This window comes from Acanthopagrus latus, chromosome 18 (genome assembly GCF_904848185.1).
Source record: "Acanthopagrus latus isolate v.2019 chromosome 18, fAcaLat1.1, whole genome shotgun sequence".
NCBI lineage: Eukaryota > Metazoa > Chordata > Actinopteri > Spariformes > Sparidae > Acanthopagrus > Acanthopagrus latus.
The window spans coordinates 20,682,283-20,696,119 of NC_051056.1; the positions used below are offsets into that span (position 1 = coordinate 20,682,283).

General features: G+C 43.0%; 4 protein-coding genes across 26 annotated transcripts in view; all 4 read left to right on the forward strand.

Annotated features, from left to right (window-relative positions):
• Positions 1-13,837, forward strand: part of LOC119007663 (protocadherin gamma-C5-like) — a 261,083-nt gene that overhangs the window by 113,775 nt on the left and 133,471 nt on the right. Inside the window, exon 1 of one of the 23 annotated variants that reach the window (XM_037077479.1) lies at positions 3,718-6,188. The exons of the other annotated variants lie outside the window; for them this stretch is intronic. Coding sequence (XP_036933374.1) covers positions 3,750-6,188 — 2,439 coding nt within the window. The 5' untranslated portion in view covers positions 3,718-3,749. Of the gene's footprint in view, positions 1-3,717; positions 6,189-13,837 lie in introns of those variants that run through there. 23 annotated transcript variants of the gene reach the window in all.
• LOC119007674 (protocadherin gamma-A3-like) lies at positions 72-6,229 on the forward strand. The gene is made up of 2 exons (XM_037077531.1): positions 72-2,697; positions 6,189-6,229. The coding sequence occupies exons 1-2, from the start codon at positions 241-243 to the stop codon at positions 6,195-6,197; spliced, it is 2,466 nt and encodes an 821-aa protein (XP_036933426.1). The 5' UTR covers positions 72-240; the 3' UTR covers positions 6,198-6,229.
• On the forward strand, positions 6,953-9,577 carry LOC119007676 (protocadherin gamma-A11-like). Its single transcript, XM_037077533.1, has one exon. It carries the CDS (start codon positions 7,115-7,117, stop codon positions 9,575-9,577), a length of 2,463 nt encoding a protein of 820 aa, XP_036933428.1. The 5' UTR covers positions 6,953-7,114.
• On the forward strand, positions 10,300-13,746 carry LOC119008036 (protocadherin gamma-A12-like). The gene is made up of 2 exons (XM_037078065.1): positions 10,300-12,978; positions 13,733-13,746. The coding sequence occupies exons 1-2, from the start codon at positions 10,497-10,499 to the stop codon at positions 13,744-13,746; spliced, it is 2,496 nt and encodes an 831-aa protein (XP_036933960.1). The 5' UTR covers positions 10,300-10,496.

Sequence of the window (13,837 nt, forward strand, 5' to 3'; positions counted from 1 at the left end):
GGTCAATCCAACAGAACCTGTACAACATTACCACACTGTCTCCTCCCTCAGCACAGTGGCCAATGAGAGAAAAGGAGACAGGGTGCATTATGTGGGATGATAGGCGAGGAAGACAGGCTCTCTTCAGTTTATATATCTATTCAGATATATACCTTTGATTGAACGTAGATAACCATTCTTCTTTGTTGAGAGTTATTTCAGGATAAGTGTCGTGCTTGGATCATTGTTGGACATATTTTCATGTTTTTTTCTTTTGCTATGGCTCGTGGAATATCAGCCTACACCGGGTGCGTTAAATGGCGCTTTGGCTGCGGACAGAATCGGCATTTTGTGTTCTTCCTTTTTTATTTCACTTATATGGTGAGCGGACATATCCGATATTCAATCCCAGAGGAGATGAAGAAAGGATCTCTGATCGGTAACGTAGCACAGGACCTGGGTTTGGATCTGAGAAGGCTTCGTTCTGGTCGGGCCCGTATCGTGACCGGAGAGAGCATCCAGTACACCGAGCTGAAGACAGACAAAGGGATTCTAGTCGTCAAAGAGAGAATAGACCGAGAGCAGCTTTGCGGAGACGTGACACCGTGTAGTTTCAGCTTCGAGGTGATTTTAGAAAACCCCATGGAGCTTCATCAAATCACAGTTGAGATCACAGATATAAATGATCATTCGCCCTCGTTCAAACGAGACAGAATGCAATTTGAAATTAGCGAATCAGCTAATGCAGGTGCTCGTTTTCCACTGACTAGCGCAGAAGACCCAGATGTAGGTGTGAATGGACTCAGAGAATATTTTCTGTCCGAGAATGATAATTTTGTTCTGAAGCAAAACTCGAATGCGGATGGAAAGAAGTATGCAGAGATGGTGTTACAGAAGCCATTAGACAGAGAGACGAATCCGCATCTGTCTCTAAAGCTGATAGCTGTCGACGGTGGAACTCCGCAGAGATCTGGTACAGTAAACATAGATATCACTGTTCTTGATAACAATGACAACGCGCCTGTATTTAATCAGTCTGTGTACAAAGCTACAGTGATGGAGAACTCTCCCAGAGACACGTACGTCACCACTGTTAATGCCAGTGACGCAGATTCTGGGTCTAATAGTGTAGTGACGTATTATTTCTCAGATCTCAGTGGTGGACTTGGTAATTTGTTCACAGTAAATGAAAAGAATGGTATCATTTTGATAACAGGGTCTATTGATTACGAAAAAGACAAGAAGTACGAGCTCAGGATCGAGGCAAAAGATCAGGGAGGTTTGACAGATTCAAGTAAAGTAGTAATTGAAGTAATTGATGTAAATGACAACGCCCCAACTCTTAGCGTCATGTCATTCACCAGTCCTGTGTCAGAAGATTCCCCTTCTGGAACAACTATTGGCATTATAAATGTAAAAGATCTTGATTCAGGTGAAAACGGGCAAGTTAACTGTAGAATCGAACAAAACGCACCTTTCAAGATTAAATCTAATTTGAGGAATTACTACACTTTGGTAACAGACACTGTATTAGATCGTGAACGTGTTTCAGAATATAACATCACTGTAGTAGCAACAGATGCAGGAATGTCTCCTCTCTCCACAAAGAAAACCTTTCATTTAAAGGTGTCTGATGTGAACGATAATGCTCCAGTGTTTCCACCGAGTGTTTACAATGCGTTCATCTCAGAGAACAACTCTCCTGGTGTTTCTGTTCTCACGCTGAGAGCTAAAGATCCTGATGAGAACCAAAACGCCCGAATATCTTATATTCTGGAAGATGCAAATATCGGTGCATCTCCAGTTTCTGAATATGTTTCTATAAATGCAGAGAGCGGAGTGATACACGCAGTGCGTTCATTTGATTATGAGCAGATCAAACAGCTGATTTTCGTCGTGAAAGCGCAGGATGGAGGCTCTCCTCCACTCAGCAGTAACGTGAGTGTGAAAATAATGATCCAGGACCAGAACGACAACCCTCCTCAGGTTCTGTACCCGGTCCAGACTGGAGGCTCTGTGGTGGCTGAAATGGTGCCTCGTTCAGCAGATGTGGGCTATCTGGTGACTAAAGTGGTGGCTGTTGATGTGGACTCTGGACAGAATGCCTGGCTCTCCTATAAACTGCAGAAAGCCACAGACAGGGCGCTGTTTGAAGTGGGCTTACAGAATGGAGAAATCCGAACTATCCGCCAGGTGACTGATAAAGATGCTGTGAAACAGAGACTGACTGTTATAGTGGAGGACAACGGGCAGCCCTCTCGTTCAGCTACAGTCATTGTTAACGTGGCGGTGGCCGACAGCTTCCCGGAAGTGCTGTCGGAGTTCACCGACTTTCCTCACGACAAGGAGTACAATGACAACCTGACTTTTTACTTAGTGCTGGCTTTGGCTGTAGTGTCCTTCCTGTTCATCACGTGTTTAGTGGTTATTATATCAGTGAAAATCTACAGATGGAGACAGTCTCGCGTCCTGTATCACTCCAGTCTCCCTGTGATTCCATATTATCCTCCACGTTACTCAGACACTTTGGGGACAGGGACTCTCCCACACGTGTACAACTACGAGGTGTGCAGGACGACTGACTCCAGAAGGAGTGACTGTAAGTTCGGCGGAGCTGGTAGTCAGAACGTGTTGATAATGGACCCCAGTTCTACAGGGACGATGCAGCGGATTCAGAGTGAGAAGAGCATCCTGGATGAACCAGACTCTCCTCTAGAGGTCAGTTCAATGATTTCGTCTCATCTCTGTGCCATGATTTGTACGTCTGCGTTTGATTATATTGATTGTGAACTGTTGCTCGCCACACGTCATTTTCAGCACCTTGGACAGCATCTCTCTCAGTCTCAGTTGATAGGAATACTTCTTCTCTATCCACATCCAGAACCTCGAAGATTATCTTGTACTTCACTCTTTGACAGTGACATGCTTTTTTTTTTTTTTTTTTTTTTTACACGCAAGTCAGTTTGAAATGGTTCCTATTTGTGTGGAAAAAAAACTTTCACTTGCTGGTGTCGAATTTTGCTTCTGCAGCTTGCATATTTTCCAGACGGTCTGTGCGTGCATTCAGTCATGATTGTTTAAATGGATGGTTTGCTTGTGACTGAGATTTTTGTATTGGCACTTAAAGGTGCTCCATTTACTGCTCGATTTAACCATCAACTCTTTTTACAGAAAGTTTGCACTTCGTCTCCCATCCTTTCACCGACAAGTGATACAATTATTTTTCTTCCTTTCTTTTTTCACTTTTTTCCCGCTGTTAATGTGTCGGATATATCGCAGTGCGTTGTTTCTACACATATTTGTATGTTTTCAGTGCTATTTACATTAAAAAAAAAACAATTATATGCCTAAAGTCAGGGTGAGATTATTTCCTTATTTAATGCTGTATTTTCCGCTACACTGCGCTGAAATATTTATTTTTTCCACCAAGCAAATGCTAACAATCACTTGACATCTATATGTTACATTCTATGTTGCATGATGTTACAGACTTTGTACTCTAAGGGACGCTGTTGGTCAATCCAACAGAACCTGTACAACACTACCACACTGTCTCCTCCCTCAGCACAGTGGCCAATGAGAGAAAAGGAGACAGGGTGCATTATGTGGGCTGATAGGCGAGGAAGACAGACTCGCTTCAGTTTATATATCTATTCAGATATATACCTTTGATTGAACGTAGATAACCATTCTTCTTTTTTGAGAGTTGTTTCAGGATAAGTTTCGTGCTTGGATCATTGTTGGCCATATTTTTGTGTTTTTCCTTCACTATGGCTCGTAGAATATCAGCCTACACCCGGTGCGTTAAATGGCGCTTTGGCGGCGGACAGAATTGGCATCTTCTGTTCTTCCTTTTTTATGTCACCTCGATGGTGAGCGGACATATAAGATATTCAATCCCAGAGGAGATGAAGAAAGGATCTCTGATCGGTAACGTAGCACAGGACCTGGGTTTGGATCTGAGAAGGCTTCGTTCTGGTCGGGCCCGTATCGTGACCGGAGAGAGCATCCAGTACACCGAGCTGAAGACAGACAAAGGGATTCTAGTCGTCAAAGAGAGAATAGACCGAGAGCAGCTTTGCGGAGACGTGACACCGTGTAGTTTCAGCTTCGAGGTGATTTTAGAAAACCCCATGGAGCTTCATCAAATCACAGTTGAGATCACAGATATAAATGATCATTCGCCTTCGTTCAAACGAGACAAAATCCACTTTGACATCAGCGAATCCGCTAACGCAGGTGCTCGTTTTTCGTTAACTAGTGCAGAAGACCCAGATGTAGGTGTGAATGGACTCAGAGAATATTTTCTGACTGAGAATGACAATTTTATTCTGAAGCAAAACTCGAATGCGGATGGAAAGAAATATGCGGAGATGGTGTTGCAGAAACCATTAGACAGAGAGACGAATCCGCATCTGTCTCTAAAGCTGATAGCTGTCGACGGTGGAACTCCGCAGAGATCTGGTACAGTAAACATAGATATCACTGTTCTTGATATCAATGACAACGCGCCTGTATTTAATCAGTCTGTGTACAAAGCTACAGTGATGGAGAACTCTCCCAGAGACACGTACGTCACCACTGTTAATGCTACTGACGCAGATGTTGGTTCAAATAGTGTAGTGACGTATTATTTCTCAGATATCAATAGTGTTCTCAGGGATTTGTTTATGATTAATGAAAAAACAGGCGTCATTTCAATAACAGGATCTGTTGATTATGAAAAAGATAAGAAATACGAGCTTAGAATTGATGCAAAAGATCAGGGAGGATTATCTGATTCAAGTAAAGTAGTAATTGAAGTAATTGATGTAAATGACAACGCCCCAACTCTTAGCGTCATGTCATTCACCAGTCCTGTGTCAGAAGATTCCCCTTCTGGAACAACTATTGGCATTATAAATGTAAAAGATCTTGATTCAGGTGAAAACGGGCAAGTTAACTGTAGAATCGAACAAAACGCACCTTTCAAGATTAAATCGAATTTGAGGAATTACTACACTTTGGTAACAGACACTGTATTAGATCGTGAACGTGTTTCAGAATATAACATCACTGTAGTAGCAACAGATGCAGGAATGCCTCCTCTCTCCACAAAGAAAACCTTTCATTTAAAGGTGTCTGATGTGAACGATAATGCTCCAGTGTTTCCACAGAGTGTTTACAATGCGTTCATCTCAGAGAACAACTCTCCTGGTGTTTCTGTTCTCACGCTGAGAGCTAAAGATCCTGATGAGAACCAGAACGCCCGAATATCTTATATTCTGGAAGATGCAAATATCGGTGCGTCTCCAGTTTCTGAATATGTTTCTATAAATGCAGAGAGCGGAGTGATACACGCAGTGCGTTCATTTGATTATGAGCAGATCAAACAGCTGGTTTTCGTCGTGAAAGCGCAGGATGGAGGCTCTCCTCCACTCAGCAGTAACGTGAGTGTGAAAATAATGATCCAGGACCAGAACGACAACCCTCCTCAGGTTCTGTACCCGGTCCAGACTGGAGGCTCTGTGGTGGCTGAAATGGTGCCTCGTTCAGCAGATGTGGGCTATCTGGTGACTAAAGTGGTGGCTGTTGATGTGGACTCTGGACAGAATGCCTGGCTCTCCTATAAACTGCAGAAAGCCACAGACAGGGTGCTGTTTGAAGTGGGCTTACAGAATGGAGAAATCCGAACTATCCGCCAGGTGACTGATAAAGATGCTGTGAAACAGAGACTGACTGTTATAGTGGAGGACAACGGGCAACCCTCTCGTTCAGCTACAGTCATTGTTAACGTGGCGGTGGCGGACAGCTTCCCGGAAGTGCTGTCGGAGTTCACTGACTTTCCTCACGAGAAGGAGTACAATGACAACCTGACTTTTTACTTAGTGCTGGCTTTGGCTGTAGTGTCCTTCCTGTTCATCACGTGTTTAGTGGTTATTATATCAGTGAAAATCTACAGATGGAGACAGTCTCGCGTCCTGTATCACTCCAGTCTCCCTGTGATTCCATATTATCCTCCACGTTACTCAGACACTTTGGGGACAGGGACTCTCCCACACGTGTACAACTACGAGGTGTGCAGGACGACTGACTCCAGAAGGAGTGACTGTAAGTTCAGCGGAGCTGGTAGTCAGAACGTGTTGATAATGGACCCCAGTTCTACAGGGACGATGCAGCAGATGCAGATTGAGAAGAGCATCCTGGATGAACCAGACTCTCCTCTAGAGGTCAGTTAAACAGTTCAAATTCACATGTGGTCTCTGTGTTCGTCAGTCCGTACACTCACTTTCAGCACCTTGGACAGCGTCTCAGTCAGTTTCCGTCGAATGACATGAATTCTTCCCCTTCAGTTTAAAAAGTCACCCTATAGCTTACCCTTCCTATTGGCAACACATTCGAACACTGAACAGAAATCCTCTCACAGATGCTTTGTTTGTTTTCGCGACATTAACAGTATACTAACGGCTTTTTCATTTCCATATTATTATTTTTTTCTGTAGCGTAACACCTTATACAGAAATGTCTTGTTGTAGGAATGCATAACTCAGGTTTCATGATCATGACTATTTTTTATTACTTCAATGATTTTTAGCTCATATGTGTGTTTTACTTCGTTTGAGAACGGGAGTTTCATGTATTCAGATGGATTGGCTGAGTTGTAGCAACAGTCTTGGAAATTAAGACTTCACTGTCTTTTCACTTCTTCCTCCAATAACGCGCATGTTTCACTGGTTCCTTTTCAATGCATTAGTTATAATAACTTGTTCAACTGATACTTGATTTGATTTACAAATGTAAATGTGATTTTGTATTGTATAAAAATCAAACTATTGAACATGATACTCGTATGAGTCTCATGTACAGTGTTGGTTCTGTGGTCTCAGCCTGGTGTTCACTCTTTAGACTCTGAGGGACGCTGTTGGTCAATGAAATATTTTCTGTGTTGTGTCGTCATTCAGTCCATCCCCTGACTGACTGCACAGTAAAGAAGGCTCCCTGTTTAATCGAGGTTTGAGGCGCTAAAGAGAGAACATGGTCTCTCAGACTTACATGTAAACGTGGATGACGTCTTGAGATATTACCGGGACACATTAGAGACTCTCAATCGTCATATCAAGTGGATATAAATCGCCCTTTTCTATTCTCTGTAGCCATGATGGCAGATCAAGGATGTTTCACCTACATATCCGCAAGATGGCGATTGTTTTATGGATTTCGACGACAAATAGGACTGCTCGTGTTGCTGCTTCATGTGGTTAACATGGTAGGTGGACAGATTCGTTACTCTATCCCCGAGGAGATGAAGAAAGGATCTGTTATTGGTAACGTAGCGCAAGATCTTGGTTTAGATCTGAGAAGGCTCCGCTCTGGGCGGGCCCGTATCGTGACCGGAGAAAACATCCAGTACACCGAGCTGAAGACAGACAAAGGGATTCTCGTCGTGAATGAGAGAATAGACCGAGAGCAGCTCTGCGGAGACGTAACGCCATGTAGCTTCAGCTTTGAAGTGATTTTAGAAAATCCAATCGAACTTCACAGAATAACTGTCGAGGTTTTAGATATAAATGATCACGCTCCAGTCTTCCCAAATAGAGATAAGCCTATCACTTTTGAAATAAGTGAATCAGCCTCAGTCGGAGTGCAGTTTCCTCTGCAGAGTGCGGAGGATCTAGATGTGGGGCAAAACGCTCTGCAAGATTATATTTTATCTCCAAACGACAATTTCATATTGAAGCAACATGGAAATCCAGATGGAAGTAAACATTGTGAAATTGTGCTGCAAAAGCCTTTAGATAGAGAACAACACGCACGATTGACTTTGAAACTGATCGCAGTGGACGGAGGAACACCACAGAGATCTGGCACAGTAAATATAGATGTCACTGTGTTAGACGCAAACGACAATGTTCCGGTTTTTAATCAATCCGTGTATAAAGCATCTGTGATGGAAAACACAGTTAAAGGCACAAGTATTATCACAGTAAATGCTACAGACGCTGACAGCGGTTCGAATGGACTCATTACTTACAGCTTGTCTAAAATGAAAGGCAGCGCAGCAGATATATTCAGTATTGATGAAAACACCGGCACAATTTCTGTGTCCGGTCAGATAGATTTTGAAAAAAACAGAAAATATGAAGTTAGAGTCGAGGCGAAGGATTACGGTGGCCTAATCGGGACAAGTAAAGTTATTATTGATGTTGTTGATATCAACGACAACGCCCCGGTTATAAATATCATGTCATTTTCCAGTCCACTGTCTGAGGATGCGCCTCCTGGTACAACTGTTGCCGTTTTCAACGTAAAAGATGCAGATTATGAGAACAACGGGGAAATTAAATGTTCGATAGGTGGAAAACTTCCCTTTAAAATTGAATCCTCTCTGACAAACTATTACAATTTGATCTCAGATCAACATTTTGATCGAGAATCTGTCTCAGAATATAACATAACAATAACAGCCACTGATTTCGGGACTCCTCCTCTTTCCGGTTCAACAAAGTTACATCTGAAGATATCTGATGTAAATGACAACGCACCATTATTCGAAAAAAACAGCTACTCTGCTTACGTCACAGAGAATAATTCCCCTGGAATTTCCATTTTTGCTGTCAGCGCGCGAGACTCTGATTGGAATCAAAACGCGAGAATCTCTTATCTTTTAGAAGACACACAAGTCAGCGGAAGTCCAGTTTCTACTTATGTGTCCTTAAACTCTGAAACTGGAGTTCTCAGCGCAGTTCGTTCGTTTGATTATGAGCAGATCAAACAGCTGGTTTTCGTCGTGAAAGCGCAGGATGGAGGCTCTCCTCCACTCAGCAGCAACGTGAGTGTGAAAATAATGATCCAGGACCAGAACGACAACCCTCCTCAGGTTCTGTACCCGGTCCAGACTGGAGGCTCTGTGGTGGCTGAAATGGTGCCTCGTTCAGCAGATGTGGGCTATCTGGTGACTAAAGTGGTGGCTGTTGATGTGGACTCTGGACAGAATGCCTGGCTCTCCTATAAACTGCAGAAAGCCACAGACAGGGCGCTGTTTGAAGTGGGCTTACAGAATGGAGAAATCCGAACTATCCGCCAGGTGACTGATAAAGATGCTGTGAAACAGAGACTGACTGTTATAGTGGAGGACAACGGGCAGCCCTCTCGTTCAGCTGCAGTCATTGTTAACGTGGCGGTGGCGGACAGCTTCCCGGAAGTGCTGTCGGAGTTCACTGACTTTCCTCACGACAAGGAGTACAATGACAACCTGACTTTTTACTTAGTGCTGGCTTTGGCTGTAGTGTCCTTCCTGTTCATCACGTGTTTAGTGGTTATTATATCAGTGAAAATCTACAGATGGAGACAGTCTCGCGTCCTGTATCACTCCAGTCTCCCTGTGATTCCATATTATCCTCCACGTTACTCAGACACTTTGGGGACAGGGACTCTCCCACACGTGTACAACTACGAGGTGTGCAGGACGACTGACTCCAGAAGGAGTGACTGTAAGTTCAGCGGAGCTGGTAGTCAGAACGTGTTGATAATGGACCCCAGTTCTACAGGGACGATGCAGCGGATACAGAGTGAGAAGAGCATCCTGGATGAACCAGACTCTCCTCTAGAGGTCAGTTAAACAGTTCAAATTCACATGTGGTCTCTGTGTTTGTCTTTCGGTATTTTCACTTTCAGCACCTTGGACAACGTCGCAGTCAGTTTGTGTAGAATGGCATGAATTCTTCCCCTGCACTGTGTAAAAGTCACCCTACAGCTTACTCTTCCTATTGTCAACATGTTCTACAATTTAACAGAAATCCTCTCATAGATGCTTTGTCTTTTTTTCAGACATTAATAATACGTCAACGACTTTTTCATTTCCATATTAGGTTTTCTGTAGCGTAACTCCTTATACAACAATGCTTTGTTTTGGCGTTGCATAACATTGTTTTCATGATCAAAACCTTTCTTTTTATCACTACAATAACGATTGCTTAGCTTATAGGCGTGTTTTACTTCGTTTGAGAACCGGAGTTTTATGTATTCAGGTGGATCGGCTGAGTTGTAGCAACATTCTTGAAAATTAAGACTTCACTGTCTTTTTTCTTCTTCCTCTAATAACGCTCATGGTTGATAGTTTCCTTTTCAATACATTAGGTTTAATAACTTTTTCAACTGATACTTTCATTGATTTAAAAATGATGTGATTTTGTATAGTACAACAATCAAAATATTAATCATGATACTCGTATGAGTCTCATGTACAGTGTTGGTTCTGTGTTCTCAGCCTGGTGTTCACTCTTTAGACTCTGAGGGACGCTGTTGGTCAATGAAATATTTTCTGTGTTGTGTCGTCATTCAGTCCATCCCCTGACTGACTGCACAGTAAAGAAGGCTCTCTGTGTTTAATCGAGGTTTGAGGCGCTAAAGAGAGAACATGGTCTCTCAGACTTGCATGTAAACGTGGACGACGTCTTGATATATTACCGGGACACATTAGAGACTCTCAATCATCATATCAAGTGGATATAAATCGCCCTTTTCTATTCTCTGTTGCCATGATGGCAGATCGAGGATATTTCACCTACACATCCGCAAGATGGCGATTGTTTTATGGATTTCGACGGCAAATAGGACTGCTCGTGTTGCTGCTTCATGTGGTTAACATGGTAGGTGGACAGATTCGTTATTCTATCCCCGAGGAGATGAAGAAAGGATCTGTTATTGGTAACGTAGCGCAAGATCTTGGTTTAGATCTGAGAAGGCTCCGTTCTGGGCGGGCCCGTATCGTGACCGGAGAAAACATCCAGTACACCGAGCTGAAGACAGACAAAGGGATTCTCGTCGTGAATGAGAGAATAGACCGAGAGCAGCTCTGCGGTGACGTAACGCCATGTAGCTTCAGCTTTGAAGTGATTTTGGAAAACCCGATGGAACTTCACAGAATAACTGTGGAGGTTTTAGACATAAATGATCACGCTCCGGTCTTCCCAAATAAAGACAAACCTATTTCCCTGGAAATAAGTGAATCAGCTGTAGTTGGCGGACAGTTTCCTCTGCAGAGTGCAGAGGATCTAGATGTGGGGCAAAATGCTCTGCAGGAGTATATTTTGTCACCAAATGACAATTTCATATTGAAGCAACATGCAAATCCAGATGGAAGTAAATATGTTGAAATGGTGCTGCAGAAACCTTTAGACAGAGAGCAACACCCACATCTGTCTTTGAAACTGATTGCAGTGGACGGAGGAACACCACAGAGATCTGGTACAGTAAATATAGATGTCACTGTGTTAGACGCAAACGACAATGCCCCAGTCTTTAATCAATCCGTGTATAAAGCTTTTGTGATGGAAAACACAGTTAAAGGCACAAGTATTATCACTGTAAATGCTACAGACGCCGACAGCGGTTCGAATGGACTCATTACTTACAGCTTGTCTAAAACGAAAGGCAGTGCAGCAGATATATTCAGTATTGATGAAAACACCGGCACAATTTCTGTGTCCGGTCAGATAGATTATGAAAAAAACAGAAAATATGAAGTTAGGGTCGAGGCGAAGGATCACGGTGGATTAACTGGGACAAGTAAAGTAATATTTGATGTTTTTGATGTCAACGACAACGCCCCGGTTATAAATATTATGTCATTTTCAAGTCCATTGTCTGAGGACGCGCCTCCCGGAACAACCATTGCCATTTTAAACATAAAAGACGCAGATTCTGAGAAAAATGGACAAATTAAATGTTCGATAGATGGAAAACTTCCCTTTAAGATTGAATCCTCTCTGACAAACTATTACAATTTGATCGCAGATCAACATTTTGATCGAGAATCTGTCTCAGAATATAACATAACAATAACAGCCAGTGATTTTGGCTCACCACCTCTTTCCAGCTCAACCAAATTACACCTTAAGATTTCTGATGTAAATGACAACGCACCGTTATTTGATAAAAACAGCTACTCTGCTTACGTCACAGAGAATAATTCCCCTGGAATTTCCATATTTGCTGTGAGTGCTCGAGACTCTGATTGGAATCAAAACGCGAGAATCTCTTATCTTTTAGAAGACACACAAGTCAACGGAGGTCCAGTTTCCACGTATGTGTCCTTAAACTCTGAAACTGGAGTTCTCAGCGCGGTTCGTTCGTTTGATTATGAGCAAATCAAACAGCTGCAGCTCGTCGTCAAAGCGCAGGATGGAGGCTCTCCTCCACTCAGCAGTAACGTGAGTGTGAAAATAATGATCCAGGACCAGAACGACAGTCCTCCTCAGGTTCTGTACCCGGTCCAGACTGGAGGCTCTCTGGTGGCTGAAATGGTGCCTCGTTCAGCAGATGTGGGCTATCTGGTGACTAAAGTGGTGGCTGTTGATGTGGACTCTGGACAGAATGCCTGGCTCTCCTATAAACTGCAGAAAGCCACAGACAGGGCGCTGTTTGAAGTGGGCTTACAGAATGGAGAAATCCGAACTATCCGCCAGGTGACTGATAAAGATGCTGTGAAACAGAGACTGACTGTTATAGTGGAGGACAACGGGCAGCCCTCTCGTTCAGCTACAGTCATTGTTAACGTGGCGGTGGCGGACAGCTTCCCGGAAGTGCTGTCGGAGTTCACTGACTTTCCTCACGACAAGGAGTACAATGACAACCTGACTTTTTACTTAGTGCTGGCTTTGGCTGTAGTGTCCTTCCTGTTCATCACGTGTTTAGTGGTTATTATATCAGTGAAAATCTACAGATGGAGACAGTCTCGCGTCCTGTATCACTCCAGTCTCCCTGTGATTCCATATTATCCTCCACGTTACTCAGACACTTTGGGGACAGGGACTCTCCCACACGTGTACAACTACGAGGTGTGCAGGACGACTGACTCCAGAAGGAGTGACTGTAAGTTCGGCGGAGCTGGTAGTCAGAACGTGTTGATAATGGACCCCAGTTCTACAGGAACGATGCAGCGGATTCAGAGTGAGAAGAGCATCCTGGATGAACCAGACTCTCCTCTAGAGGTCAGTTCAATGATTTCGTCTCATCTCTGTACTATGATTTGTATGTCTGCGTTTGATTACATTGATGTTGAACTGTTGCTCGCCACATGTCATTTTCAGCACCTTGGACAGCATCTGTCTCAGTCTCAGTTGATAGGAATACTTCTTCTCTATCCACATTCAGAACCTCGAAGATTATCTTGTACTCTTTGACAGTGACATGCCTCTTCTTTTTTTTTTTTTTTTTTTTACAAGTCAGTTTGAAATGGTTCCTATTTATTTGTGTGAACAAATACTTTCGCTTGCTGGTGTCGAATTTCGCTTCTGCAGCTTGCATATTTTCCAGACGATCTGTGCGTGCATTCATTCACGATTGTCTAAATAGATGGTTTGCTTGTGACTGAGATTTTTGTATTGGCACTTAGAGGTGCTCCATTTACTGCTCGATTTAACCATCAACTATTTTTACAGAAAGTGTGCACTTTGTCTCCCATCCTTTCACCGACTAGTGATACAATTATTTTTCTTCCTTTCATTTTTTCACTTTTTTCCCCCTGTTAATGTGTCGGATATATCGCAGTGCGTTGTTTCTACACATATTTGTATGTTTTCAGTGCTGTTTACATTGAAAAAAAAAACAAAAAACAAAACAATACTATGCCTAAAGTCAGGGTGAGATTTTTTCCTTTTTTAATGCTTTATTTTCCGCTACACTGCGCTGAAATATTTATTTTTTCCACCAAGCAAATACTAACAATCATTTGACATCTATATGTTACATTCTATGTTGCATGATGTTACAGACTTTGTACTCTAAGGGACGCTGTTGGTCAATCCAACAGAACCTGTACAACATTACCACACTGTCTCCTCCCTCAGCACAGTGGCCAATGAGAGAAAAGGAGACA